The 24,483-nt window shown below is 42.1% G+C and overlaps 1 protein-coding gene across 1 annotated transcript in view; it reads left to right on the top strand.

Moving 5' to 3' along the window:
- The window catches only part of EML6 (EMAP like 6), a 159,377-nt gene that overhangs the window by 85,427 nt on the left and 49,467 nt on the right, over positions 1 to 24,483 (top strand). The window contains exons 19-25 of the mRNA XM_039249179.1: positions 821 to 932; positions 1,199 to 1,326; positions 5,905 to 6,046; positions 9,357 to 9,509; positions 9,670 to 9,801; positions 16,802 to 16,890; positions 21,105 to 21,281. Of these exons, the coding sequence (XP_039105110.1) occupies positions 821 to 932; positions 1,199 to 1,326; positions 5,905 to 6,046; positions 9,357 to 9,509; positions 9,670 to 9,801; positions 16,802 to 16,890; positions 21,105 to 21,281 (933 nt within the window). The remainder of the gene's footprint in view (positions 1 to 820; positions 933 to 1,198; positions 1,327 to 5,904; positions 6,047 to 9,356; positions 9,510 to 9,669; positions 9,802 to 16,801; positions 16,891 to 21,104; positions 21,282 to 24,483) is intronic.

Raw genomic sequence — 24,483 nt, 5'->3', positions numbered from 1 at the left:
TAATGCAAAAAACTTTAAAATATTATTTCCATGTGAACTTCACTGAAATAAAGTTAACTAAAAGTCTCCAAGAGAACAATGAAATACTCAGTATTTTTCATCTGAAAAAAGGGTTTTCCTAAGAGCCGTTTGGTATACATAATCTGCCAGAAAGGAAAACTAGTAAAGCCAAGGAATCATAAGTTTAGAACAAAAATAAAAGTCACTGTTCAGTAAAAACAAAACAAAACACAAACACAAACAAAAGACTAAAACAAAAAAACCTAGTATGTTAGGCATTTTACTTTCCAAGTTTTAAAAATTAATCTGGAAATTGATGCCCATTGAACAAAAAAGGATAGTTTTCTTACGTGAACTGCTTAAGTTACTCTTAATAAATAATGGTGTTCTCTCCTGGAAGAAAATGTTTAATTTAAAAATTACATTTTTAGTAATTTTTAATTATGACATTAATTCCAATTCATTCAGTGGGAATAGATGAGATACCAGAAGCTCTGCCAGGCTTTGAGGCTGGTCCTGTTCCCCAGGCACCCACATTGAAGCAGGGCCATCCATGACCCAGGGTATCAGGTGCCAACCAAAGGTCTGAGGAAAGTGTGAAGAAAACACAGTGAGAATGTGCTTTATCTGCTACAGAAGCAGGGGAGAGGTGCTTCCAGCCAATATTACATGAATATCCTATGTTATCATGTTTGTCAGTCTTCTCTACTTAGGAAGAAAATGCAGACAAAGCTGCTTTTCCCCAGGGGGAACATTTTGAGGCCGGGTGGGTAACTTGTCATTTTGATGTATATTTAGTTCTACCCATGTGTCTTTGCAGGGTTTTGTAACGGGTGGAAAGGATGGAATTGTGGAGCTCTGGGATGATATGTTTGAAAGATGCTTGAAGACTTATGCCATTAAAAGAGCAGCATTGTCAACCAGCTCAAAAGGTACCACACCCGAATACATAATAGGAATCTTTTTTTTCGTAGGAATGGACAAGATGGTACCAACGTTCTTGGACAACCATTTCCAAATCAGTTCTCTTCTTCTGCATTTAGAGAGAGCTCTTGGCCCCTGGTAGAAATATCAAGTAGGATTGCGTAGTATATGCTTTTGAAGTACAAAGACAGAGTGTATATAATAACCAGGCTTGCTGTTGTTGTTCTGCCAAATACAATATTTGCAATATTAAGTACAGTATCTCCCCCCTCAGGCTTGCTTTTGGAAGATAACCCTTCAATTCGTGCCATCACTTTGGGACATGGACATATCCTGGTGGGAACAAAAAATGGGGAGATCCTGGAAATTGATAAAAGTGGCCCAATGACGCTGCTCATTCAGGTACTGTTTACAGCTTCTAAAGCACAGTTCTTGTCAGACCAGGACTAGGGTGAGGCGAGGGGGCCACTTAGGGTGAAGTGTGTAAGTAGGTACTCAGTCTCAGGGTTGTGCAACTGCTCTGTTAATTACCTACTGCTGTATAATGAATTGCCACAAATTTAGCAGCTTAAAACAATACCTGTGTATTATCTGAAAGTTTTTGTGGGTCAGGAGTTTGAGCATGGCTTAACTGGGCCCTCTGCTTAAAGTTTCACAAGGCTACAGTAAAGAACTGTAGTCTTTTCTGAGGTCCCCCAGAGGAAGGATCTACCTCCAGGATCACTCAGGTTGTTGGCAGAATTCACTTCCTTGTAGTTGTAGGACAGAGGGCTCCATTTCTTAAAAATTTTTTTAAATGCTCCTTTATTTTTGAGATAAAGTGCAAGTGGGGGAGGGCAGAGAGAGAGAGGGAGACACAGGCTCCAGGCTCTGAGCTGTGAGAGTCATGAGATCATGACATGAGCCAAAGTCAGATGCTTAACCTACTGAGCCATCCAGCTGCTCCATGAGTGTTCCATTTCTTGTTTGCTGTTGGCCAGAGGCCACCTTCAGCTCTTAGAGGCTGCACACAGTTCTTTGCCACATGGGATTCCCCAACATGGCTTCCTTGAGGCCACCAAAGGCAAGAGAAAAAAAAATAGGCAATGCATTCTTATATGACATAATCACATCATCAAATACATGTAATCTTGAACATCCATGCCCTTTGCCATATTTTATTGGTTGGCAAATAGCTACAGGTCATTCTATACTCAAAAGATGGTGATTACACAGAGTGGAAACCAGGAGAATCATGAGGGTCACCTCATGAATGTGTCCATTACATTCTTCCATCTGGTCACCGATTATTACTGTTCCTACCACATGCAGAGTACATTTCCCTCCCCTAGGGTCCCCAAGAGTGTTATCCCATTACAATATCTGTTCAGAGTCCATAACCTCATTGTCTAAATCAAGTCCAGGTATGGATGAGGCTTTTTCATATTTCTTCTCAATATCTCAATCCAGAAAACTATCAGGAAAAGTTATTTTCTCTACTCACAACAAATCTGGAAATGTCTTCTTAGATTTTGTGCCTCATTCTAGTCTCAGCCTTGATTCATATAAATGCATGAAGTACTTCTTACCCTCCCTCTCCCCTCAAGAATTATACTCAGATAAAATCACATTAAAATAAATATCAACAGAGTCTTCAAAGATCAATGAAGTGAAAAAAATCCTGAGGGGATGGGAGTGTATGGAGGTGACAGATAGTCCTGCTCAATTTGGTGATAGATGGACTTTATTTATAGGTGGAAGAGGCCCAAGGAAGAGGGTGGGGGGTACATTCAGAAGTTGGAGTGAAAAAAAATATGCAGTGATTATCTAAGTTTCAGGACTTCTGTGGGTCCGATGGAGGAGCACTGTCTCCTCCTACAAGTTTGCTCTGTTGGAGATGAACCCCAAAATCCCATTGAGAGCAGCTCTCTGATTTGCACACCTGGGAACCGGTCTGCACACATACCATGATTCAGAACACTGTGAGGTTTTTAAAAATGCATGTATCCAAACCTCACTCAGGATATCCTGAATAAGAATGTATTTGAAAAAGAATTGTGTGTTAAAAGCAAACCTCCAAAGCTTTGTCACTGATTGTGCCAGGGAGACAGGATTGAAAATGTGCTGGAGGTCCTTCCACAGGTGTGACTTCTCATTTCTCCAGCTGCTCTTGAATCTGTTGTTTCCTTCCAAACAAATCTCTTTTTCTTTCTGGCCACGACTTCTTACTGAATTTTACTGAAAAGTGATTATTTCTTTCTAATCCCTGAGTGTTTGAGACTTCAACTTGTTTGCACACATGCTATATTGTTAAATACTTTTTTTCAAACCCATACTGTAATATGATTTAAACAATACTGTAAGATTTAAATTCTGCTTTCTAATTTAAAAAATATAATAGTTGAGCTCATTTTGTTTAAATACGTTTTAAACTTGAAAATGAAAGCTTTTAGCTTTTCCATTCTCCATAAGTCTGTTCTTTCCCCTATTTGTTTTTGTTGCTCTAATAATAAAAACAGCCACAAGTGCCATTTATTCAGTACCTACTATGTGTCAAGCAATACTGTTGTGCAGAATTTCTTTTTCTCAATGGATTTGCTCAGTTGATACCGTTTTATAGATGAGGAACCCACCACCCAATAAAGTGTCCACAGCCATGTGCTAAGAACCGTGGAGCTGGATTTCAAACCAAGGTTTGTCAGATACTAGAGCCTTTCCTTTTTCACTACACTGGGCTCTTCTCCAAATGTCTCTTAGTGTGAAGACTGCCAGAGAGCCGCGCAGAGGGCATGGCCCCCTGAGCTGTGGGCAGGCAGGAGTTGGTAGAACCTTGAGTAAAAATGTTGGTTACCACCATCTTGTCTCTTTACACTTGTACCATTCTTTTCCTTTTCTGTCAGCATCTCTCTTTCCTCTGTTTGTCTATCACTCCTTCGCCATTTCCTCCTAAGCAGAGCTAAGAAGTTCAATTCAATCAGTGTTTGTTGGGCTTCTACTGAGATCAGCCTTGTGCTGCATGCTGTGCATGGTGGAATAGGGCTTCCTTTCCCCCAAGGCTCACAGCCCTGCTCCGAGAGAGGTTGGACACTGAGGGAAAGTTAAGGAACAGGCAGCATGATTAAGACCGTCAGCTACTCTGCTGTGGGGAGATATCAGAACCACTTTGCCAGTTTCTTTAGCATGGCAACTCAGTGTCACTTGAAATAGATTCCTTATTTTTTAAGAGAAAGCAGGCTGGGTTGGAAGAGAGAAGTGATAGGAGATGAATTCTGAAAATTCCCGTTGTATATTCTTTAAATATAACCAACTCTGAATTATGCAGCTATTTACGACCAGCTTTATGGGTAGTAAATAGGAGGAAGGTAAGATTCCAAGCCCATTCCTCTGCCACTTGAGGTACTTCCAGCCTGTCTTGCTCGTTATCCATTCCTATGTTATACAGAAACTTAATCCTGTTAGATTAGGTAAATACGATGTCTAAGTAAATATATGAGGCAGTGGGTGAAAAGGATCTCAGAAGTCTGCCCTGTCCTCTCAAGCCAAATGTAAAAGGAACTTGATCTGTGAAATGGCTCCAAGCAGATCCATTCTGGGGGGGGAAACCGGGTTTGATACCTGACCCATCCTCTGACCATGACCTTTGGGGTGGGAGACATCTGAAGGGAAGAAAACAAGAAAACTAGGAATGTGAGGTGCTCCAGTTGCAATAAATTCACTTTTAGGCCCTTCTCAGATAGTTGAATGTCAGCTCCATTTGGAACTTTGTATCTTCTGCCAAATTACTGTTTTGCTCAAACAGTTTCCCTGTTAAACCAGAATCGTCCAGTTTCTCTTTGGAAAGCCACCTGTTCCCTGAAGGATTCCAAGTACAAACACCTTTCAAATGCCTGTGTGGTCTTCCTTTTTTCTTTAGTAAGCAAAGCCTTTTTATAATTAGCCACTAAAAGCAGAAATTCAGTGAACAGTCTGGTCTCTTTTATTGTTCTGTGCACTAATCTATTCTCTGCACTGCTTTATCGAGTAATAAATTGTAGGAATCAGAGTCATTTTCTTCCTAATTGTTCATTTGTAAAATGGTTTTATCTCCTTTCTAATCCAGTTAGGTGTGTTTGTGATAAGATATAGGTATATAGAATTGGTCCAATGCCTATTAAGCACCTTTCAGTTTTCTGATATACACTGAATAGAATAATGTCTAAACAGACACTGAACTTGAGTCATTCCCAGGACACTTGATTTGAAAACTGAGCTCTCTTTACTTTTGTTTTGCCAAATACTATGCATTCACAGGACTAAAATGGAATTAAATTAACAAGAATATTGCTCTGATAGCGATAATGAGTTTATTGAAAAAGGTGTTTTACGTCACAATCAAGCTGTTTTACAAGTATGTGTACACCTATATATACTGTGTTAACTCCGTCTCACATAAGAGGATAAAATGATGGCATTTATTTATTCACCCAGATGTTTCTTTTTTTTTTTAATATTTTAATTTATTTCTAGGAGAGAGAGAGACAGCGTGAGCAGGGGAGGGTCAGAGAGAGAGGGAGTCACAGACTGAAACAGGCTCCAGGCTCTGAGCTGGCAGTCAGCACAGAGCCCGACGCGGGGCTCGAACCCACGAACTGCGAGATCGTGACCTAAGCGAAAGTCGGACGCTTAACCGACTAAGCCACCCAGGCGCCCCAATGCACCCAGATGTTTCTAAAAGGAAAGATGTTGGCATCCTTTGAACAAAGCTTATGAGCAATGAGTCCATGTTTTGCTTTACAAATGAATACTTCAGCATCATGAAGGCCCGGCTTCCGACTCAAGTTCAAATGAAAAAAAAATAAAGTATATGGTGCCTTCATTTTGGCTCAAGGAAGCTCAAACTGTGTTTGTTCCTATTTGAACCTGCGTAAGACCCCCTTGGGCTGGGTATACAGCCCAGTGCTACAGAAGGGCAAGCCAGGAAGCGTGAACCGGGTTTACACTGCCTTGTTGCCTCTCCCACAGGGGCACATGGAAGGAGAAGTGTGGGGGCTCGCAGCTCACCCGCTCCTGCCCATCTGTGCGACGGTGAGCGATGATAAAACACTCCGGATCTGGGAATTATCCTCCCAGCACCGTATGCTGGCAGTGCGAAAGCTCAAAAAAGGTACTTGCTCTTGCCTTACACATCTGTAAAAGTATTTACAAACCACAAAGTGTGGTGTGTTCGTTCATTCGCTCAAGTAATATTTCCTGAGTGCGCCTGTCACATGCCTCCCAATTCTGCAAGGTAATGGGAATTCGATGTTCTTTGCTACAGACATAAATTCCAGAAGGCTGGCCTCCTCTATTATTTCCTTCATTTCCCTTGCATTGCGCAGACATTTGCCACCTGGGGGCAATATGTCCTTCTTCTTCTCATGGAGAGCTTTGGAAATCTGTTGAAATACCTCAGCTTCTCAGAAATGCTGTTTGTCTTTATGTCTAACAGTCTCTAAGAACTGATTTTGTTACTGGGAGACAGAAGTCAGTTTTATTTAAAAAAAAAAAAAAAGGTAATATCAAAAACCGTGTAAATCTGTATTTAACACCTATGTGCACTGGAACAAAGAGGTATGCCGGGAAGTACAAGTTACTGAGTAGCAGCTATGTATCAGGTACTGGGATCCCGTGGTGAATGGTCCCATCTATAGTGTCAGAGCTGGGCGAGATTTGAAGAGAGTCCCAGCAACAGATGGTCCATTCAAATAGGGCAATTTGAGGAGAGTCTAAAAAGGAGACCATTTGTTAGAGGAGCGGGCAGCGTGGTGAGAAATGACCAGGGACAGTGCAGCACCGTGCAGCCAGTAACAGCCAGGTGCCTTCACCAGGCCTGGGCCTGAGGGGCAAGAGGAGAGAGCAGCACCAGGACCTGAAAGTTAGAGGTGTGTGACATGATGGGCCTGGCAGGAACTAGGGCGATCCATCGGCTCAGGGACACAGCAGCCAGCGTGCAGTAGGCCCACCGGGAGGCTGCTAGGGGAGTGCATACCCCGAGCCCCCTGTTCTTCCTTATTTTCCCATTCCCCCCACCCCCATAAGCCTCCTGTCTATGCTCTCCCTCACCCAAATGCAATCAAAAGCCAGGAGGCAAGGGAACCCATTGCTGTAATCTATTCAGGCCCACAGACAGCACAGAGCAGGGTGGAACATGGATGTGGAGAGACCAGTGAAAGATGTCTGGCACAAACAAGGTGTTAGGGAGCTCAGAGGAAGGCCTGTTGCCAGGGACAGCTTCTCAGGGAGGAGATATGAGGCTCAGAGGGTTTGTAAAAGTTCTCAGGAAAGCATGTGATTGGGGTCTGGCCCTAAAATATGTATACCAGGTAGTTTAACAAGTAGAGAGACGTGGAGAATGTACTGTAGGGGGATAACATGAGAAAAGATGTCAAGACGATAGTAACATTAATGATGGTGGCTAATATTGTTGAGCCACTGACTACTAGCAATTTGCCTTTGGTCTTCATGGGAACCTAAGGAGTAAGGCCATTATTATCACTTAGGGATAAGGAGATGGAGGCACAGAGAACTTTACGTTGTTTGCCTGAAATTGTACAGCTAGTAGGTGATGGAACTGAATTCACACCCAGGCAGCATGGCTTCAGAAAGCACACCTGTGGCTACTACATGAGGCTGTTTTTCTCTGCCATACTGTTGTCTCTCTTTACAGTCAACTTGTGGGCCTTAGTAAGTGGCGGAGCCAGGATTCAAACCCAGGTCTGAGTCCAAAGCCCATGCTCTTAAACCGTTACTCGATTGAATCATTGGACCACTAATTTATATTGGGAAGAAGATATACCAAGACCTCCTTGGGAATGACTTCAACATCAGACAGTGGCCTTTATTCACTAGGTTAAATATTAGTTCAAGAGAACATCTACTAACATATCTTAGATGGGCTGACCATTCAACCCAGTTTACAACGCTTGTCCCTGTGTAATTATTAATAGCTCTCCCTTTCACTCTGAGAAGTGCCGTGGTTTATACAATAAAATATATGGTTAAGCTAATCTTGATGACTCTCCTCAAGGGCAGGCTTGCCTTTGTCCTCTTGCCCCTAGCACCATGCATGACTCATAGTACATAAATAACTTGTTACTAACTGAGGGAATGAATGAAGATATAATTTAGATGAGACAATTTGAAGCTACAGGTATAACACAGCTTTCCGCATACCATGAACAGTGATGGAAGGGAGCATGTGGAAGCAGAGTTTGGAATGCCTTAGCACAAGGCTGTGTGACTGTCCCATCTCTAGAGTTGTGCTTACCAAAGTCTTGATAGTAAGGTAGGGGGGCCCTATTCTTTTTTTAAAAAATATTTATTATTTTTGAGGGAGAGAGACAGAGTGCAAGCTGGGAAGGGGCAGAGAGAGAGAGCGAGATGCAGAATCCGAAGCAGGCTCCCGGCTCTGAGCTGTCAGCACAGAGCCTGATGCAGGGCTCGAACCCATAAACCATGAGATCATGACCTGAGCTGAAGTCTGATGCTTAACCAGGTGCGGGGGGCGGGGGGAGACTATTAATTAGGATTCCTATTAAACCCTCCCTCCCAACAGAGTCCACACTCATTCAGAAATGTCTCCGTATGACCCTGCAGAAAGCAGTAGAAAACATTGCTCACAGAGCCCTGTCAGCCCATACTGTTCAGTTTCATAGACACCTCTTGAGGGAGTGTTGTCCACAACAGAAGAGCAGGATCAAATCTTCTACCTCTTGAGTCATGCATTATGATCCATGGATTAGAGACTTGAAGTGACTGCAAGATCCACAAGTCTCTGAAGCAAGTTTTGTGTGTAAATCATGATATCCAAAAAACGGCTTCCAGAAATTGAACTCCAGAATTCCCATTCATAAGTATCATCTCTTTTCTTGGGAGCAAAGAGACTGGTTTTCTTAATCATTTACTCCTTTCATCCATTCACTCCATGTGTCTTTTGAAAAACCCAGGTATTCAAGTAGTAAGAAACGAATGGATAAACCTCAAAGAAAGGGAAATGTGTCGTTTTGTTCTGTTTTTTAGCATTTGGATCATTGTCCTTGGATTTGAAGGGGGGATACATATTTTTTTAATGTTTATTTTTGAGAGACAGAGAGACAGACTGTGAATGGGGAAGGGACATAGAGAGGGAGACACAGAATCCGAAGGAGGCTCCAGGCTTTGAGCTGTCAGCACAGAGCCCAACGCAGGGCTTGAACCCATGAACCGTGAGACGATGACCTGAGCTGAAGTCGGATGCTCAACCAACTCAGCCACTCAGGTGCCCCAGGAAGATATATTTTAAATTATGGAATTTTTAGTTTTTCTCACAAGTAACATTAAAGGCACAATAACATGTCTATGCATACTGCACATAGGCACATTTCTCCATCTCTGCATTGGGTTTGTTTGATAGAAGAACCCTGGATGATAACTGTTCTTTGTGGATCCTTTTGTAGGAGGAAGATGCTGTGCTTTCTCCCCTGATGGGAAAGCCTTAGCTGTTGGCTTGAATGATGGCAGTTTCCTGGTCGTAAATGCTGACACTGTTGAAGACATGGTGTCCTTCCATCACAGAAAAGAAATGATCTCTGATATTAAATTTTCAAAAGGTGAAGATTAAAGCAGAAATTTTCTAAAATAAATTGGGACAAAAATTTATAAAAGGGACTATTTAAATACTTCCTTGACCTTTTCCCCATTTGAAATAAGTTCCTGGAAGTACATTCTTGTCTAAAATTTGGGGAGTTAACTGCATGTTTTTCTTTTTAGATACAGGAAAATACCTTGCCGTGGCATCCCATGATAACTTTGTGGATATTTACAATGTACTGACAAGCAAACGGGTGGGCATCTGTAAAGGTGCTTCTAGTTATATTACACATATTGACTGGGACTCTAGAGGTAAAGTATGTTGTGGCTTTCAAACTATAATTTTTGTTTAAAAAAAAAAGTCAATATCCATTCATACATGTTTCCAGAGAGAAGAACAGTTGACTTTTAGAGAAAAGTAGAGTGGAGAACCCACAACAAATAAAACAACTGTAATTTTACAACCCAGGGGCACCTTTTGCAGTTGTGAACATTTTGCAGTTTTTCTGTCTTACCACTCTTACCACGCTGCTGCCACCACCACCACCACTACTACTACTATTATTAATTTAAGCCATTAAGTTTTAAGACCATTAAAGATACATGATGCCTTCTGTTACCCTAGCAAGCCACTGCTTCACCTTTGGGTTTGGCGTTCTGTGTCCTTGCCTTGAGTCTCCTCCTTACTGGTTTCCCTTTTCCTAACAATCCTCCACCTCCCGGAGAACTGCCCAAGAAGTCTCCAGCAATTTTCACCTTCTGGCAGAGGTAGAACGCTACATTCAGCTCACCTAAAGTTACTCTGCTCTCCAAAGCAACTACCTCCTCCAAGTCATGCCCCCAGATGCCATGGGGATTTGTCTATTTAGTTGACAAATCTAGTTTCTCCCATGTGCAAAGTCTTAAGTCAGGAAATATGGATGATTCAGAAGTGAGACACAGTTCCTGTAGTACCCCACAAGAGTTTATAATTTAGCAGCGGAGACATACTTGTGCTTGAAAAATACAGACACCCAAATAGTGGGACATGGGGACAAGAAATGGCGTGTCACAGGGAAGTGGTGTGTGGGGCCTCTAAGTGGGCCACATCAGCATTCAGCTCCCAGGATGGAGCATCATTGCTCCGGGGGAGTCACTTTTTTTCTTTTTTTCAGATTTATTTTGATGTTTATAGTGTGATCAAAGTTTTACATGCACATAATTTAAAGAGATAAGTAATTTAACAAAGTTTGCTTGAGAAACAGCATCCTTCCCCCACCCTTTTCCTATGATCAGAGAGTTGAAGTGTTTTCCTCTGATCGGGGGGATTCACTTTTAAATCTTATCCCAGGGACTTGGCTGACATTAGAGTATGGGGTAGCCATTGAGGGATCGGCAGGTCCCAGCTTTGAAAGGAGTTTTAGTTGACTCTGGTAGGAAAACACCAAGCACAGTGGTGTCTCTGAGGAAGGAGCTCACCACAGGGGAATCCATGGAGCCTCATGGAAGCAGTGTCCTTTGAGATCAACCTCTGAGATCTTGAGGTGACCAGAAGTTCACCAGATGAAGTCTGGGACAAGCATTCCAGGCTCAGAAGGAATATGGCATGCCAACACAAGGAGGTGGGAAAAACAGGGGAAATTAAGAAACAGTAATATTGAGTGGCTGAGGCAAGAAGAGAAGAATGTGGAGAGACAGACCAGGACAGGATGCAAAGGAACCTTCACCTCCTGCTAGGAAGCTGAGCACTGTCCTTTATCCCAGAGGTATTAGGTAACTCTGAAGGATTTAGAGGGGGCTGGGGGGGTTCCTCTGCCATCTTGGGGAGGATGAGTTATCTAGAGTTGGAAAGCAACTAAAATCAGCTAGGAGAAAGAGGTGCTGAGATCCTCCACCAAAGAGAGATTATTTCAGAGTTGCCGGAATGTTTTATTTCAAGTATTTCTCGAAGGACTGGCCATAGACTGATCCTTCTACCAGGCAGGTATTCCTGTATAATTACTTGCTGCACTGGAATTTGGACTTTATTTAAGGCTTCCAACCCGCAGGCACTTTATATAGTGCAATAGATGGAAGAAAGCGTGCTGTTTACTGTAAGAGGTGCAAGTCCCAACAAGGGCAGAGGGAGATCAGATAAGTCCCTCTCACTTTCACGTCAGAGCCCTGCCAGACACAGTGCCGAGGGCTTAGGCTGGCATTTGTGATCAAACGGGACACTGGTGGCCTGAGAGTCCTCTAGGAACCATTGAGGCCAGACAGAGGGAGACAGCTGCTTCTCAGCCCCACTTCCTGGATGTTCTCTGCTTTATTGTTTGAAAAAAAAAAAAAAACAGTGATTCCCCCCTGTAAATTCTCTTGCTAACATCCCTATTTATGTCATCTTGGGAGGAGAATTTAGAACAGTGAGGACCAGCCTTATGCATCTGTAGAATATAGTGTGTTTTGTTGGCAGTTCAACACCCACAAAATACATAGCACAACTTGTGAAGTCCCATGACAGTAGTCAGTGGAGGCTAAACTCAGTTCCTATTCACAGGTTAAATATTATTTATAAGAGAAAATAAGACATAGCAAGAATAAATTTTAATTGGGAAGACTCTTTTACATTAGTTTTAATTTTGGTAAAATACACGTAAAATGTACCATCCTAACGATTTTTAAGTGACATTTAAAATTCAGTGGCATTAACTGCATTCACACAGTTGGGCAGCCTTCACCACCATCCATTTCCATAAATCTTCCTGTAAACCGAACCTCTATACCCATCAGACAGTAACTCCCCTTTTCCACTTCTCCCAGACCCTGCTAACCACCATTCTATTTTATGTCTCTATGAATTTGACTGCTGTAGGTATTTCATGTAAGTGGATCATATAGTATTTGTCTTTTTGTAACTGATTTATTTCACCTAACACAGTGCCCTTGAGATTAATCCATATTGTAGCATGTGTCAGAATTTCCTTCCTTTTTAAATTTTTTTTAAAGTTTGTTCATTTATTTTGAGAGAGACAGAGACGGTGCAAGTAGGTGAGGGGCAGAGCCAGAGGGAGATAGAGAACCCCAACCAGGCTCCCGTGCTGCCAACACAGAGCCCAACCTGGGGCTTGAACTCACGAAACTGCACGATCATGACCTGAGCATATAACTGACTGAGCCACCCTGGCACCACCACCCCCCCCCCGCTTTTTTTATTAAAAAAAGGAAACTCTTGTTTGTTTATTTTCCTTCCGTTTTAAAGCTGAATAATACTCCATTGTTTGTATATGCCACAGTTTGTTTACTCATCCATCGATGGACCCTTGGGTTGTTTCCATCTTTTAGTTATTGTGCATAATGCTGCTATGAACATGAGTGTACTGGACCCTGCTTTTAATTCTTTTGGGACATCTACCCAGAAAGGGAATTGCTGAATCTGATGATAATTCTATTTTTAACTTCTTGAGGAGCCGCCATTACTATTTTGCACAGCTGTTGGATCACTTGACATTCTTACCAACAGGGCACAAGTGTTCCATTTGCTCTACATCCTCACCAACACTTGCCATTTTCTGGTTTGGGGGGAGGTCTTTTTTATAATAGCCATCCTGATCGGTGTGAAATGGTATCTTATTTTGGTTTTTATTTGCATTTTGAGAGTTTTTTTTTAAACCTGCGCATGTGTAGGCCCTGTGTAGGGCTATAAAGAGGAGTAAGTCCTACGTGGAAAGAACAGGAGATTGGCCAGGATCAGTGGGTTGCAATCATGGAGGCGATGGTCTTTATATATAAAGGCCCTCGGTGTAGAGCCATCTCTTTGCAGGGAGAGGGACAAACCTCATTATTTCCACAATTTTGCCCTAAGCCAGCTTCTGTGGTCCCACCAGAGCTGAGGGTGATAGAAAAGACACTGGGAGTAAGGAGGCCAAGGTCTTTGGAAAGCAACCTCATCTCTGTCCTAAGTGGCCCCTTTTGTCAGGTGAGAAAGTCAGACCAAATGTGTTCTATGGATGGAGAGGAAAATAGAATGCTTTCGATTCTCGGGGAGGAGTTATATTACCTGGAGAATCCGAGCAAGTATGCCCATGGACCTCCCCTGGTTTAACTCCAATTTGATTGCCATGAGGTATGTGTCACGTTGGTATTCTCGTTCTGATATCCCACTTCCCAAAGTGGCTGACCTCAGGAATGTGCCATGCTGCCTCAACACCAGCCTGGCTTCTCACAGCAGGGTCTTGAGGGTCCAGCAAGGGCAGAGAGCAGAACTGAGGAGCAGGGTTCTGTTTCATGCCTTTGATCTTGTCAAAAATAGTGAACACATTTGCCAGAGCCAGCTGGCTTGTCAAGGGTGGGGGATGGCACAGCCTTTCGTGTCCATGGCAACCACCGGTCCTAAGAAACCAAAAAGCGCATCAGCCTTTTTCAGGAATGTCAGCTGCCCCTGAATGAAAGCTCCTGTAGAAAATGCTTGAGAAAGGGAAAAAAAAAAGGTGGAGAGAGATAAAATATGGAAGAATATTTCCTAGTTGATATCAGTTTATTTCTAGAAATATCAGGACTATAAGTCCAGTCAGCAGTTTGAGCCTAATGGAACTCTCATTCCCTTTTTCATTGCAAATGATCTAATACATTTGGTACATTTTGTATGAATTTTGGAATTATTCTAACTTAAAAAGTATATAACAACTAGGAGAATGGGTGTGAATTATTTCGTGGATTATATAAAGCTCTATACACCTGCCGGGTGTGTGGTTTCCTATACCTGCTTAGTAATAAGGACATCTGGCTCTTCTGATTCTCTTCCTCCTTGTGAGAAGACGTTTCTTGTGAATAAAAATGTGAGCATTCTGAAAGAATAGGGTTACTGTTACTAAATGGCAATTATACATGGATTATATAGATTCTTTGCTCTTTGCTTCTGTTCTCAGAATATTTCAGTGCTTATATGACAGAGCGGAGGCAGCAGACAAAAAGACTGGTGACCTAAATATTTCCTGTGTGCTTGAAGAAAAAAAACAAACTGCAGTAAAGAATATGGTAGGGGGTTGGGGGGGGGCAGGGAATCATACCCATAATTCCACTTTCCTAACAAGACTAGCTGCGATTTTAAAAAATTTCTTTGCATCCTTTGTTGCAAGAAACTCATACCCACTCAGCTTAAATATTCTAAATAATAGTGAAGAATGACGTTATTTGGGAAGATACAAGGATAGCTCATAGAATCTAAGAGCAAGAAGCAACATCTCCTAAGGAACTGGCTTTAGGAATGAACCAGAAAAGCAAGCAGGCACTTCTCCCCTCCTCTCTCCTCTCCTGCTGCGAAGCAGCTCATTTCAGAGTCCACTGCTCTCCTGGGTCTGGTGTCTGCTTTCGGCCCCTGTCTCTGCTCAGGCAACTTTCCTTAACTCATTTGCACGTGGCCCATTCCATTGCTCCCACAAGCCACCCTCAGTTCCAAAGTCCACATCTTATCCCAGCCAGGCACCCACTGATTGAGTCTCCCAGATGCTAAGTTACCAGGAAAGAGAATTTGAGTGCCCACTCCCATCTGCAGCCTGGACCCTCCTGGGTCAGCGTCCTCCTCCAGAGAACAAACACGACCACGGGGGTCCAGCCTGAGGTGGGGGTAAGTTGTGGCATGAGCCAGGTTGGCACCCCACGGGCATCTCTGGTGCTGCACAGCATTTCTGGTGCTCGCCTCTTGTGTTCGGATCTTCTAATAATCTTGCAGTCAGAAAGTACTTCACTTAACTATTATGATTTTGGAGTTTTCTTTAAAATACTATCTTTGAAGCTGGTGTAAAGTGAATTGTTGGGATTATCTGGAAATTACAGTTCTTTGAGTTCTCTTAGTATCTCATGGCCAGAAGTCACCTAAAATTAGCCACTGAATAATTTTCATGGTCTTCACTGAATCCTTAAATCCTTTTTCCGGATGATTTGTTATTTGCATTTACTCTTGAGAATCCTAAAAGATACTTGGTAGGTCTATTGAGTTGACTGGAGAAATATTGATTATTCATTTTCTTGTAATACTAAATAGCCAAAGCTAATTTAACTACCTCATTTGTTTGTTTGTTTGTATATGTTCAGCCATAAATTCAGAGAAATGTGTGCATTTCAAAGGAAACTTTTCAAATTCGCTTGCTCCTCACAGCCGAGGCCTCTCATCACCATACTATAACCCAGCAAATTAGAAACAATTAAGGTTTTCAGTTACAAAATTAGCCTCGTTTTTAATTATTCACCGAGAAATAGACCTGTAACTTCTGAAAGTTTGCCAAACTAGATTTCAGAGCCAGGTAGCACCCACTTAAATATTAAAGACCATGATATAAGCCACAAAGTTCTTATTTTGATAGTATTTTTGCAAGAAAGACATTTCAAGACTACTACACATATGGAAAAAAGAGAGCGGGGGGGGGAAGAAATGATGTAAATATATACTGAATTATTTACCAGTGAAGTATTGGGACATCTGAGGTTTGCTTCGGAATCATCTGGGGTGAGGGCCTGAGTGGAAGCTCATGAAACAGGATTGCCATGTGCTAATAACTGTTGAAGCTGAGCATTTACTGGAGAGTAGGGTTTTTTAATACTCTTCTTCTATATGGGTTTGAAATGTCCCATGATTTGAAAATGCTAGAGGGTGTATCTTTTGAGTCATTTAAATTTCAAGTCATAAACGATCAGTGAGATGTAAGGAGGAGAATCAAGGTATCTATTCTTCAACATTAATCAGAGTGAATCCTAGATTTTAATTTAAATCAGACCAAAAGGCTGTTTTTGCTCAACATGTTGGTTTGGGAAAATCTTGGATTTCTTTGCAATTTTTCAAGTACGATAGGGGAAGAGGGTAAGCATTTATAAGTTGTTTTATGTGTCCCTATCTTTCCATTTCTAAACTTTAAAGTACAAATTTAGAATTTAGAACTGGATAAATGTGAATGCCTGCCACAAGGTCCTCACTGTTAATGCCATAATTCTTGCCAAAGCAGTTTCCTTTTACTACACATTTGTGCAACCAGAAAAACGAGCAAAAAGCCTAGATTTTGTCAAGCTTTTGAAAAACAGGTACTTCCTTTTACAACAGAATAAAACTTACAAAGCTTGATTCTATGAGGGGTGCACAAGGTCAGATTTTATGAGACCCACATTAAAAAATTCATAGTTTTGGGGTTTTTACTCTGCCATGCAATTGCCTTTTACATGTACTTGTGGATAAACAAGCATTCATTTGCTTAATTTATGAGCCTGATAACAATGAGTCAAAATAGTTGCAACCATGCTTGTCTCTTTACAATAGAAAGATAAATGCAGATGTTAATTGTCTTTTTGCTTCATTCTATCATACCAGGAAAATTATTGCAAGTTAATTCGGGTGCCAAAGAACAACTCTTTTTTGAAGCTCCAAGAGGCAAACGGCATATTATAAGACCTTCAGAGGTAACAGTCAGGCACAGAGCTTTTTAAAAAGTGTTTCGTGAAGATTTAATATGTGCATTTTTTTAATAAAACCTGTCCATTATTATCCATTAGTATGGGTTATATTTAGTGTGCCTTTAAGCTTGATTGTTTCTTAAATCTGAGTGCTGAACCTGGTTCCCTACATTCTGAGAACCTGTGAGTTCACTAGTCTGCTGATGGAGCATCGGACAGTCAGCCTTGTGCTTAATTTCTCTCTGCTGGAAGACAGTGACTAAGCTTATAATTTGAATGTTATGTATTACTTCTTCCATTGGACATGCATGCCCTGTCCTTTCGTGCAAAGCTTTCTGGGAACTTAAACTTTTGAAACCTACTTTCTCAGTCTTTACTACTTATAATAACACTGTCTTCTGTGGTAAGAGAAATTACTTTTCAGAACAAAAACTATGTACAACCTGACGATCCATTTGTATCAAACTGTTTCCTTTTCCCGGTTTTCCTCATGTCCTTCACCACATACATAAGTTTCTTAGTTGTTGAAACCAAAGCCTCTGTACAATTTATGAATCCACGAACTAATGCCTTCCTAAAAGCAAAGCTGTTTTTGCAGGCAAGTGCCTCCTCCAGGGTCTGCCCAGAGCTTCCACAGAGTGAACATGGATGGGGGCGCCTGGGTGGCTCAGTCCATTAAGCATCCGACTACCGCTCAGGTCATGATTTCCCGGTTAGTGGGCTCCAGCCCTGTGCCAGGCTCTGAGCCTGGAGCCTGAGCTGTCTCTCTCTCTGTCCCTCCCCTGCTCACCCACTGTCTCTCTCTCTCCCTCTCAAAAATAAACACTAAAATTTTTTTAATTTAAGAAAGAAAAGGAGTGAACATGGATGGCTGAAGGTTGTTGCCTGATTGAGCACTAAGGACCTCTTCTTAGTCCCAGGAGACAATCTGACTCATTTATTTGCTACATGACCTTTGATGAAAGAAAAGGAAATAATTGCTTCCTTATGGGGAAAGGGTCAGAGAGTATACCTCTGGGGGATAGGCATCTGTCTCTGATTTCAGTTTGCCAGTTATAGAAACCATCCCATCGTTGCAAAGTACTCTCAGAGACATTGGGACATGTGCCCATTGATAATGTTTTCCTGGTTTCTGAAAGAAGTATATGTGTGGTACTTAAGAAACATAAGTTGTTAGAGATGATGGCATTATATTAATGAAAATTATTTACTGATCAATTGATCTCACTCCCAGATTCCAATGTGTTTATCTCTGATCAGTTGCCCTTCTAACTTTTTAAAAGAAACTTCTGTATCCTTGAGTAGGAGATATTTAAAATTATGCCATTTATTCACTGGATACTTGATATGCCTGTATTATTGTCTTGGGAACATTCTTGTGTGACAGCTGTCAGTCTCATCTTAGAGGGGGAGATTAAGGCTCCGGGAGAGTAAGAGGACCATGGAGCTGTGATCTCAGTCTCGAGGGGTCCGTGCCTGACTACCTGGCAGCCTAGACCGTGGGGCCTTTTGGGTTTCTCCTGTGTACTTAAGCATCATGTTACGTCACTTCATCTGTGTTTCCCCTTCATGTTCTGGTGCCCCCAAATAAGTGCACTAAAGTAAAACTCAGTTGAACCAAATGGTGGAGGGGGAAGGATACCAACTTGGGACCGATAAGCAATTACTCTAAGAATCTGCACAAGAGGAAAATTCATGTTATAGGAAGGCTTCTCCACCTGCCACACTGTGGCTCTGAAGCCACTCTGAGGAACAGAGTTGATATTCCAGAGACTGATCTCTTGTGCTGCTATTTGGGGAGGCCATCCAGCTAATGTTTTCACGGCTGGGATTCTCTGGTATTGCCACCTAAGGGCACAGAGGGGCAGCTCAGCGTTTCCTCCACCAGTATGTCAGGCCCTTCCACTGCATATGAAGGGTTTGGGAAATCCTCTTTTTTAAAAAAAGTTTATTTACCTTGGGAGGAGGGCGGTGCAAAGGGAGAGAGAGTCCCAAGCAAACTCTGCATTGTCAAAGAACAGAAATGTTCTTGCTATAATAAAGCCAGTGAGGCAGAATTGAGTATTGTTTTCTTTTTCTTTACGTTTATTTATTTTGAGAGAGAGAGAGAGAGAGAGAGAATCCAAAGCAGACTCCATACTGCCGTGCAGAGCCCGACACGGGGCTCCAACTCAGGAACCATGAGATCATGACCTGAGCCAAAATCAAGAGTCAGATGTTTAAAGAACTGAGCCATGCAGGCACTCCAGAAACCCTCTTTTCAAAAAAGATGGGTTATTTTTTTGTTTTTAAACAGCCATTGTGAAACTAATAGAGCTTACCTGGCAAATTGTTAAGTATGACAAATACTAAAATGTCCACTTAAATCCATTGGGTGCAGCACAGTGCAGTCAAAGCAGTGCTAAATTAGGAGGCCAGCACTCTTGAGCTCACTTCCCTTCTGCCGCCTAACCCAGCTGTGCTTTAAATGGCTCACCTCTCTGGTTCTTCCTTCCCCTGGAAAATGACGATGGTAATGACACATCTACCACAGGCGAGGTGCTATGGAAGAGACCCTTTGAAGACCCTTCTTCCGTCAGTTCAGGGGTTTTCACAAGTGTACCCCTTTTGGGTTTTGTGGGTTAGAGGGACCTTTTTTTTTTTTTTTTTTTTTTTTTTTTTTTTTTTTTNGAGAGCATGAGCAGGGGAGGGTCAGAGAGCAAGGGAGTCACAGACTCTGAAACAGGCTCCAGGCTCTGAGCTGGCAGTCAGCACAGAGCCCGACGTGGGGCTCGAACCCACAAACCGCGAGATCATGACCTAAGCGAAAGTCGGACGCTTAACCAACTAAGCCCACCCAGGCGCCCCTAGAGGGATCATTTTTAATGCTCCCTTTTAAATGCAATTTCTGTAGCTTCCAACAAATTAGGTATTTGCTTGGGGACCTCAGTGTGCAGATCTGGCCAAGGATGATCTGATGGGGTGACCTCAAGGTGAGCAATAACAGCTCACCCCCCCTCCCCCCACCACCCACTTTTGTGCCTAGATAATGAGGTCAGGGAAACTGCCACCTAGGGCGCTGGCACTGGAGAGGGGCAGGAAGGTCTCAGAAACGGACTGGAACCTGGAAGAGAGTCAGCGGCCAGAAAGCCTGCTTGTGGAACCAGAAGGGCCTCAGAAGGTTTGGTGAAGATTCTGCTAGCTGCACAATCTTACTACTCATTCCTTCTAGAAGGCAGTCCTTCACAAAATGTTGTATCTGTGACTTTTAAAAATAATTGGCTAAATGATCATCCCCTTTGATCTGTGTAGCTCAGTGGTTCTCATTTGGGAGCAACTTTGCCCTCTCCCCCGGGGACAGTTGCCAATGTCTGGCAACAACTTGGGAAGGAGGGCTGCTGGCCTCCAGTGGGGAAAGGGCAGGAATGCTGCTAAAATACTACCATGGCCAGGACAGCCCTTGACAACAAAGAATCAGCCGTCCTAAAACATTAATAGTGCTGACACTGAGAAACCCTGATTTGGCTTATGGCCTAAATGATGCTAAAATCTAGCTAAAAAACCTTTTTTTTTCAATTTTAGTTTATCTTTTTTTTAATGATGCTAAAATCTAACTAAAAAACCATTTTTTTCAATTTTAGTTTATCTTTTTTTTTTTTGAGAGAAAGAATGAGAGAATCTTAAACAGGCTCCACATTCAACTCAGAGCCTGATGATAAGGAGTTCAGTCTCACAACCATGTGATCATGACCTGAGATGAAATCAAGAGTCAGACACTTAACCAACTGAGCCACCCAGGTGCCCCCTAAAACATTTTATTATTGCCAGATTTCCACAATTCCAATATGTTGATTTTATCTATAGAAAAGTAAACTGTTATCTGACTGTAGTGTTTACTAAGATAATGCGTATGCCACTTAAAAACTGCATATTAGAACTTGGACACCTCAGATCTCAACACAAATCCATAATGTTGGCAAAGTCTTCAGTTAGAACTAGTCAGCTTCATAGTGTTTATTTTTTCAAAAAACGGTATGGGATAAGGAATATAGCCAGTAATAGAGTCATGTGGTGACAGATGGTAACTACACTTTTGCTGAGCATATGGTAATGAATGCATAGAGCTGTTGAATCACCGTGCTGTACACCTGAAATTAATGTAACATTGCATGTCAACTACAATAAAGAAAAAGATCTCTAGCTTCTGCAAAAATATATCAATTTCTTTCCTTCTTTTTAAGATTGAGAAAATCGAGTGGGACACATGGACCTGCGTGCTGGGGCCCACCTGTGAGGGAATCTGGCCTGCACATAGCGATGTGACTGATGTAAATGCTGCCAGTCTTACCAAAGACTGCTCCCTCTTAGCCACTGGAGATGATTTCGGTTTTGTTAAGCTTTTTTCATATCCTGTCAAGGTAATATTGCATGTTTATTATATATATAGTTGCTCAGTCTCATTAATAAAATCTATGCATTGTATCTAAACAGATATTTTTTAAAGACTTTAAGTTTATTTTGAGAGAGGGTGCATGAGTGGGGGAGGGCAGACAGACAGAGAGAGAGAGAGAGAGAGAGAGAGAATCCCAGGCAGGCTCTGCGCTGTCAGCGTGAAGCCCAACACAGGGCTCAAATTCATGAACCATGAGATCATGACCTGAGTTGAAACCAAGAGTCGGAAGCTTAACCGACTGAAGCGGTTAAGGTGTCCCTCTAAGTAGATTTTTGAATATTGAAGACATAAGCGATCAATAAGGTTATTGATGGCACCATTGTTATTTATACTATCTAAAAACCTTTATGACACTGTTTACTAATAGCGTCAGATTCTCATGGTCTAGAATTCCTCCTTGAAAAGCCTTCACCGGTCATCAAATCCAGCATCTCACAAACTGCAAAGGAGGAATTTCTTTACAACACCTTGGACCAGTGCCTTTCCAACAGGTACTAGCATACTTGCAGAGAGGAAGGGCTTACTACCTCACAAAGCAGCCCCATTCATTTTTAAATAGTTCAGTTGTTAAAATGTTTAGCTCAATGTAGAGCTGAACAACCTTCATACGGAGCAAGATAGTACTTGACTTCCTGAAATCTCCGTTTCTCCAGCCTAAACATGTCCAGTTCTTGAGCCATTTCCCACAGGACATGGATTCCTGCTCCCCCCCCCTCCCCCAGGCACACTCCATGTTATCAATTCCGTTCTAAACCGTCTCCTCTGAGATGGAATTCACCACTTCAGATGTATTCCTATGAGCTCAGGGTCAGTGGGACTCTTATCTTCTTGTTTTGATTTTGTATTTGTATTAAATCAAAGTAAAATGGCACCAACTCTTTGGGCTGCCGCACTACGCTATTGAGTCATAGATTTCAGTCGAAAGAAATGTTCAGTTTATCCCTCATCTTGTCCTTACACAATTGATATTCTGAAATTTGAGTACAGAACTTTATATTTGTGCCAAATAAGACCTATATCTCACCTCTTTGTTCTAATCTGTCAACACATTTTAAGTACCTTTTCAAAACATGTACTTGCCCTTCCAGCATCACGTCATCTTCTCATTTCACAAGTGTAAGTTTTAAATCATGGGAAGAAAAAAAAAGACAGACAAGGACAACCACATACCACCATCAGGAGCTCCATTCAGTTTGTTATTCTGTTTATTAACGTACACACTGAGTTCTAGGTTTTCAGTCTGGAACAGACATTTACATTTACCCAACTGTGCTACCACAGAGCTCACATTTCTATCCTAGTCCAACAACACATCATGAATGATTTGGCAGCTATCTTGCTAAAAGCCAGATCGACTATGTCTCTGGTATCCTTCGTCTCCCCTTTTAATAAACCAATCAGTAAAAGATACATAGTTCACAGTGAACTCTTGTTGCTGCCTAGTGATCATTACTTCCTTTTCCAAGTGCTTATTGACTTTTTGTGTAATAATTCACCCTAGAATTTTCCAGGGATTGCATCAACTCATGAATCAATATTTGCCAGAGTCTGCTTGTTTTCCCTTTTGGATACAGGAACATTTTTGTGTCTGAGGCTGCCTCTGCTGGCTTCTAAACTCCTCAGCTGTGCCTGACCTTACTGTGTGGTCACGTTGGAACACCCTTTACTCAAGGACATAGTTCTTTTTTGCCCTTTCTGGTTTGAAGAGCGTTCTCTTTACAGAGAAGAAAATCTACTTTCTGTTCATATTAAATCATCTGATCTAACAAGTGTTCTAACTTTTGTCTATTTTTTTCTGGCCCTCCCTGTATCTTTGAATTCCCTTATGGTTGTCTTAGTTTTTGACTTTAGCATTCCTGAAGTTTTCTGTGCAAGACTTCTGTATTCATCCTCGGTTATCTGCTCCTCCATCATTTGTGCACTTAATACCTTGAACATACCAGTTCCCTCGGCAGCAACTTCGTTTCCTTAGATGCCTTCCTCTTTAATTCTCCATTTGTTAATACCCTGTCAGATTATGATTTTGGTAGTTTTTCTAAGATATGCTTCTGATTATATCTAATGTTCCCTTCACTGTCCATCCCAAATTCCAAAGGTACGTGGTAGCCTTCCCCCAGTGGTCCATCAATTCACCATCACTTCCTATGCACCCCCTTCCTATGCGGTCAGAGTTCAGTTCTCTGTAGCACTTTTCCTTCCTACTTTTACAGTCTTTGGAAAGCGATTGCCCACAGGACAAGTCAAAAAGTTAGTGATGCCCTGGCTTTCATAGCTGAGTTGTGGCAGATCTTTAGCTAGCTGACATCCCCATGGCACCACTGCATCGTGCTCCTGAGCTACATTCATTGTTGGTCCCGGGAATTCATCACCCACAGTCCCCAGCCTGCCCAGGGAGGCTGTCTATAGCAGAAATTTCAAGCTTTGTTCCTCCAACACGCAGAGCTCCAAGGAGGTTCCTCAAGGACAACCCCAAGAAACAAGGTAGGGGCAACTGAAGGGGCTCTGGGACCCCACCCCTACTACCCCAGAGCCTCTCCGCATTTTGTATTTTATGCATTGAGTTTCTGTATAAGATTTTTTTCCAACGTTCTGTTACAAAAATTTTCAAGCATACAGATAAGGCAAAGAATGATACAGTGAACTCCTGGAGTTCCGTATATAATTCATAGATTCTATATATAATTCAAACTTAAAAAATTTTTTAATGTTTATTTTTGAGAGAGAGAGAGAGAGCGAGAGCAAGTGAGCACGAGCGGGGCAGGGGCCGAGGGAGAGGGAGACAGAATCTGAAACAGGCTCTAGGCTCTGAGCTGTCAGCACTGAGCCCAATGCACGAACCCATGAACCATGAGATCATGACCTGAGCCAAAGTAGGACATTTAACAGACTGAGCCACCCAGGTGCCCCTACAATTTTTTTTGAATTATATATAGACTCAGGGCACCTAGGTGGCTCAGTCAGTCAAGTGTCCATCTTTGGCTCAGGTCATGATCTCAAGTTCACCAGTTCAAGCCGTGCATCAGGCTCTGTGCTACTTTGGATTCAGTGTCTCCCTCTCTTTGGGGAGAGAGAAAGGCTCCCCACTGTCACTGCAATGTGCTTATGGTGGTTTTTAAGTAAAATTTATATATAGTTGAATCACACAGTTTTTTTAAGGTTCCTTTTGA

This window comes from Hyaena hyaena, unplaced genomic scaffold (assembly GCF_003009895.1).
Source record: "Hyaena hyaena isolate Hyena2069 unplaced genomic scaffold, ASM300989v1 scaffold_332, whole genome shotgun sequence".
NCBI classification, from domain to species: Eukaryota; Metazoa; Chordata; class Mammalia; order Carnivora; family Hyaenidae; genus Hyaena; species Hyaena hyaena.
Note: the sequence above shows the minus strand (reverse complement) of the source record. Positions and strands in the feature narration are given on the sequence as shown.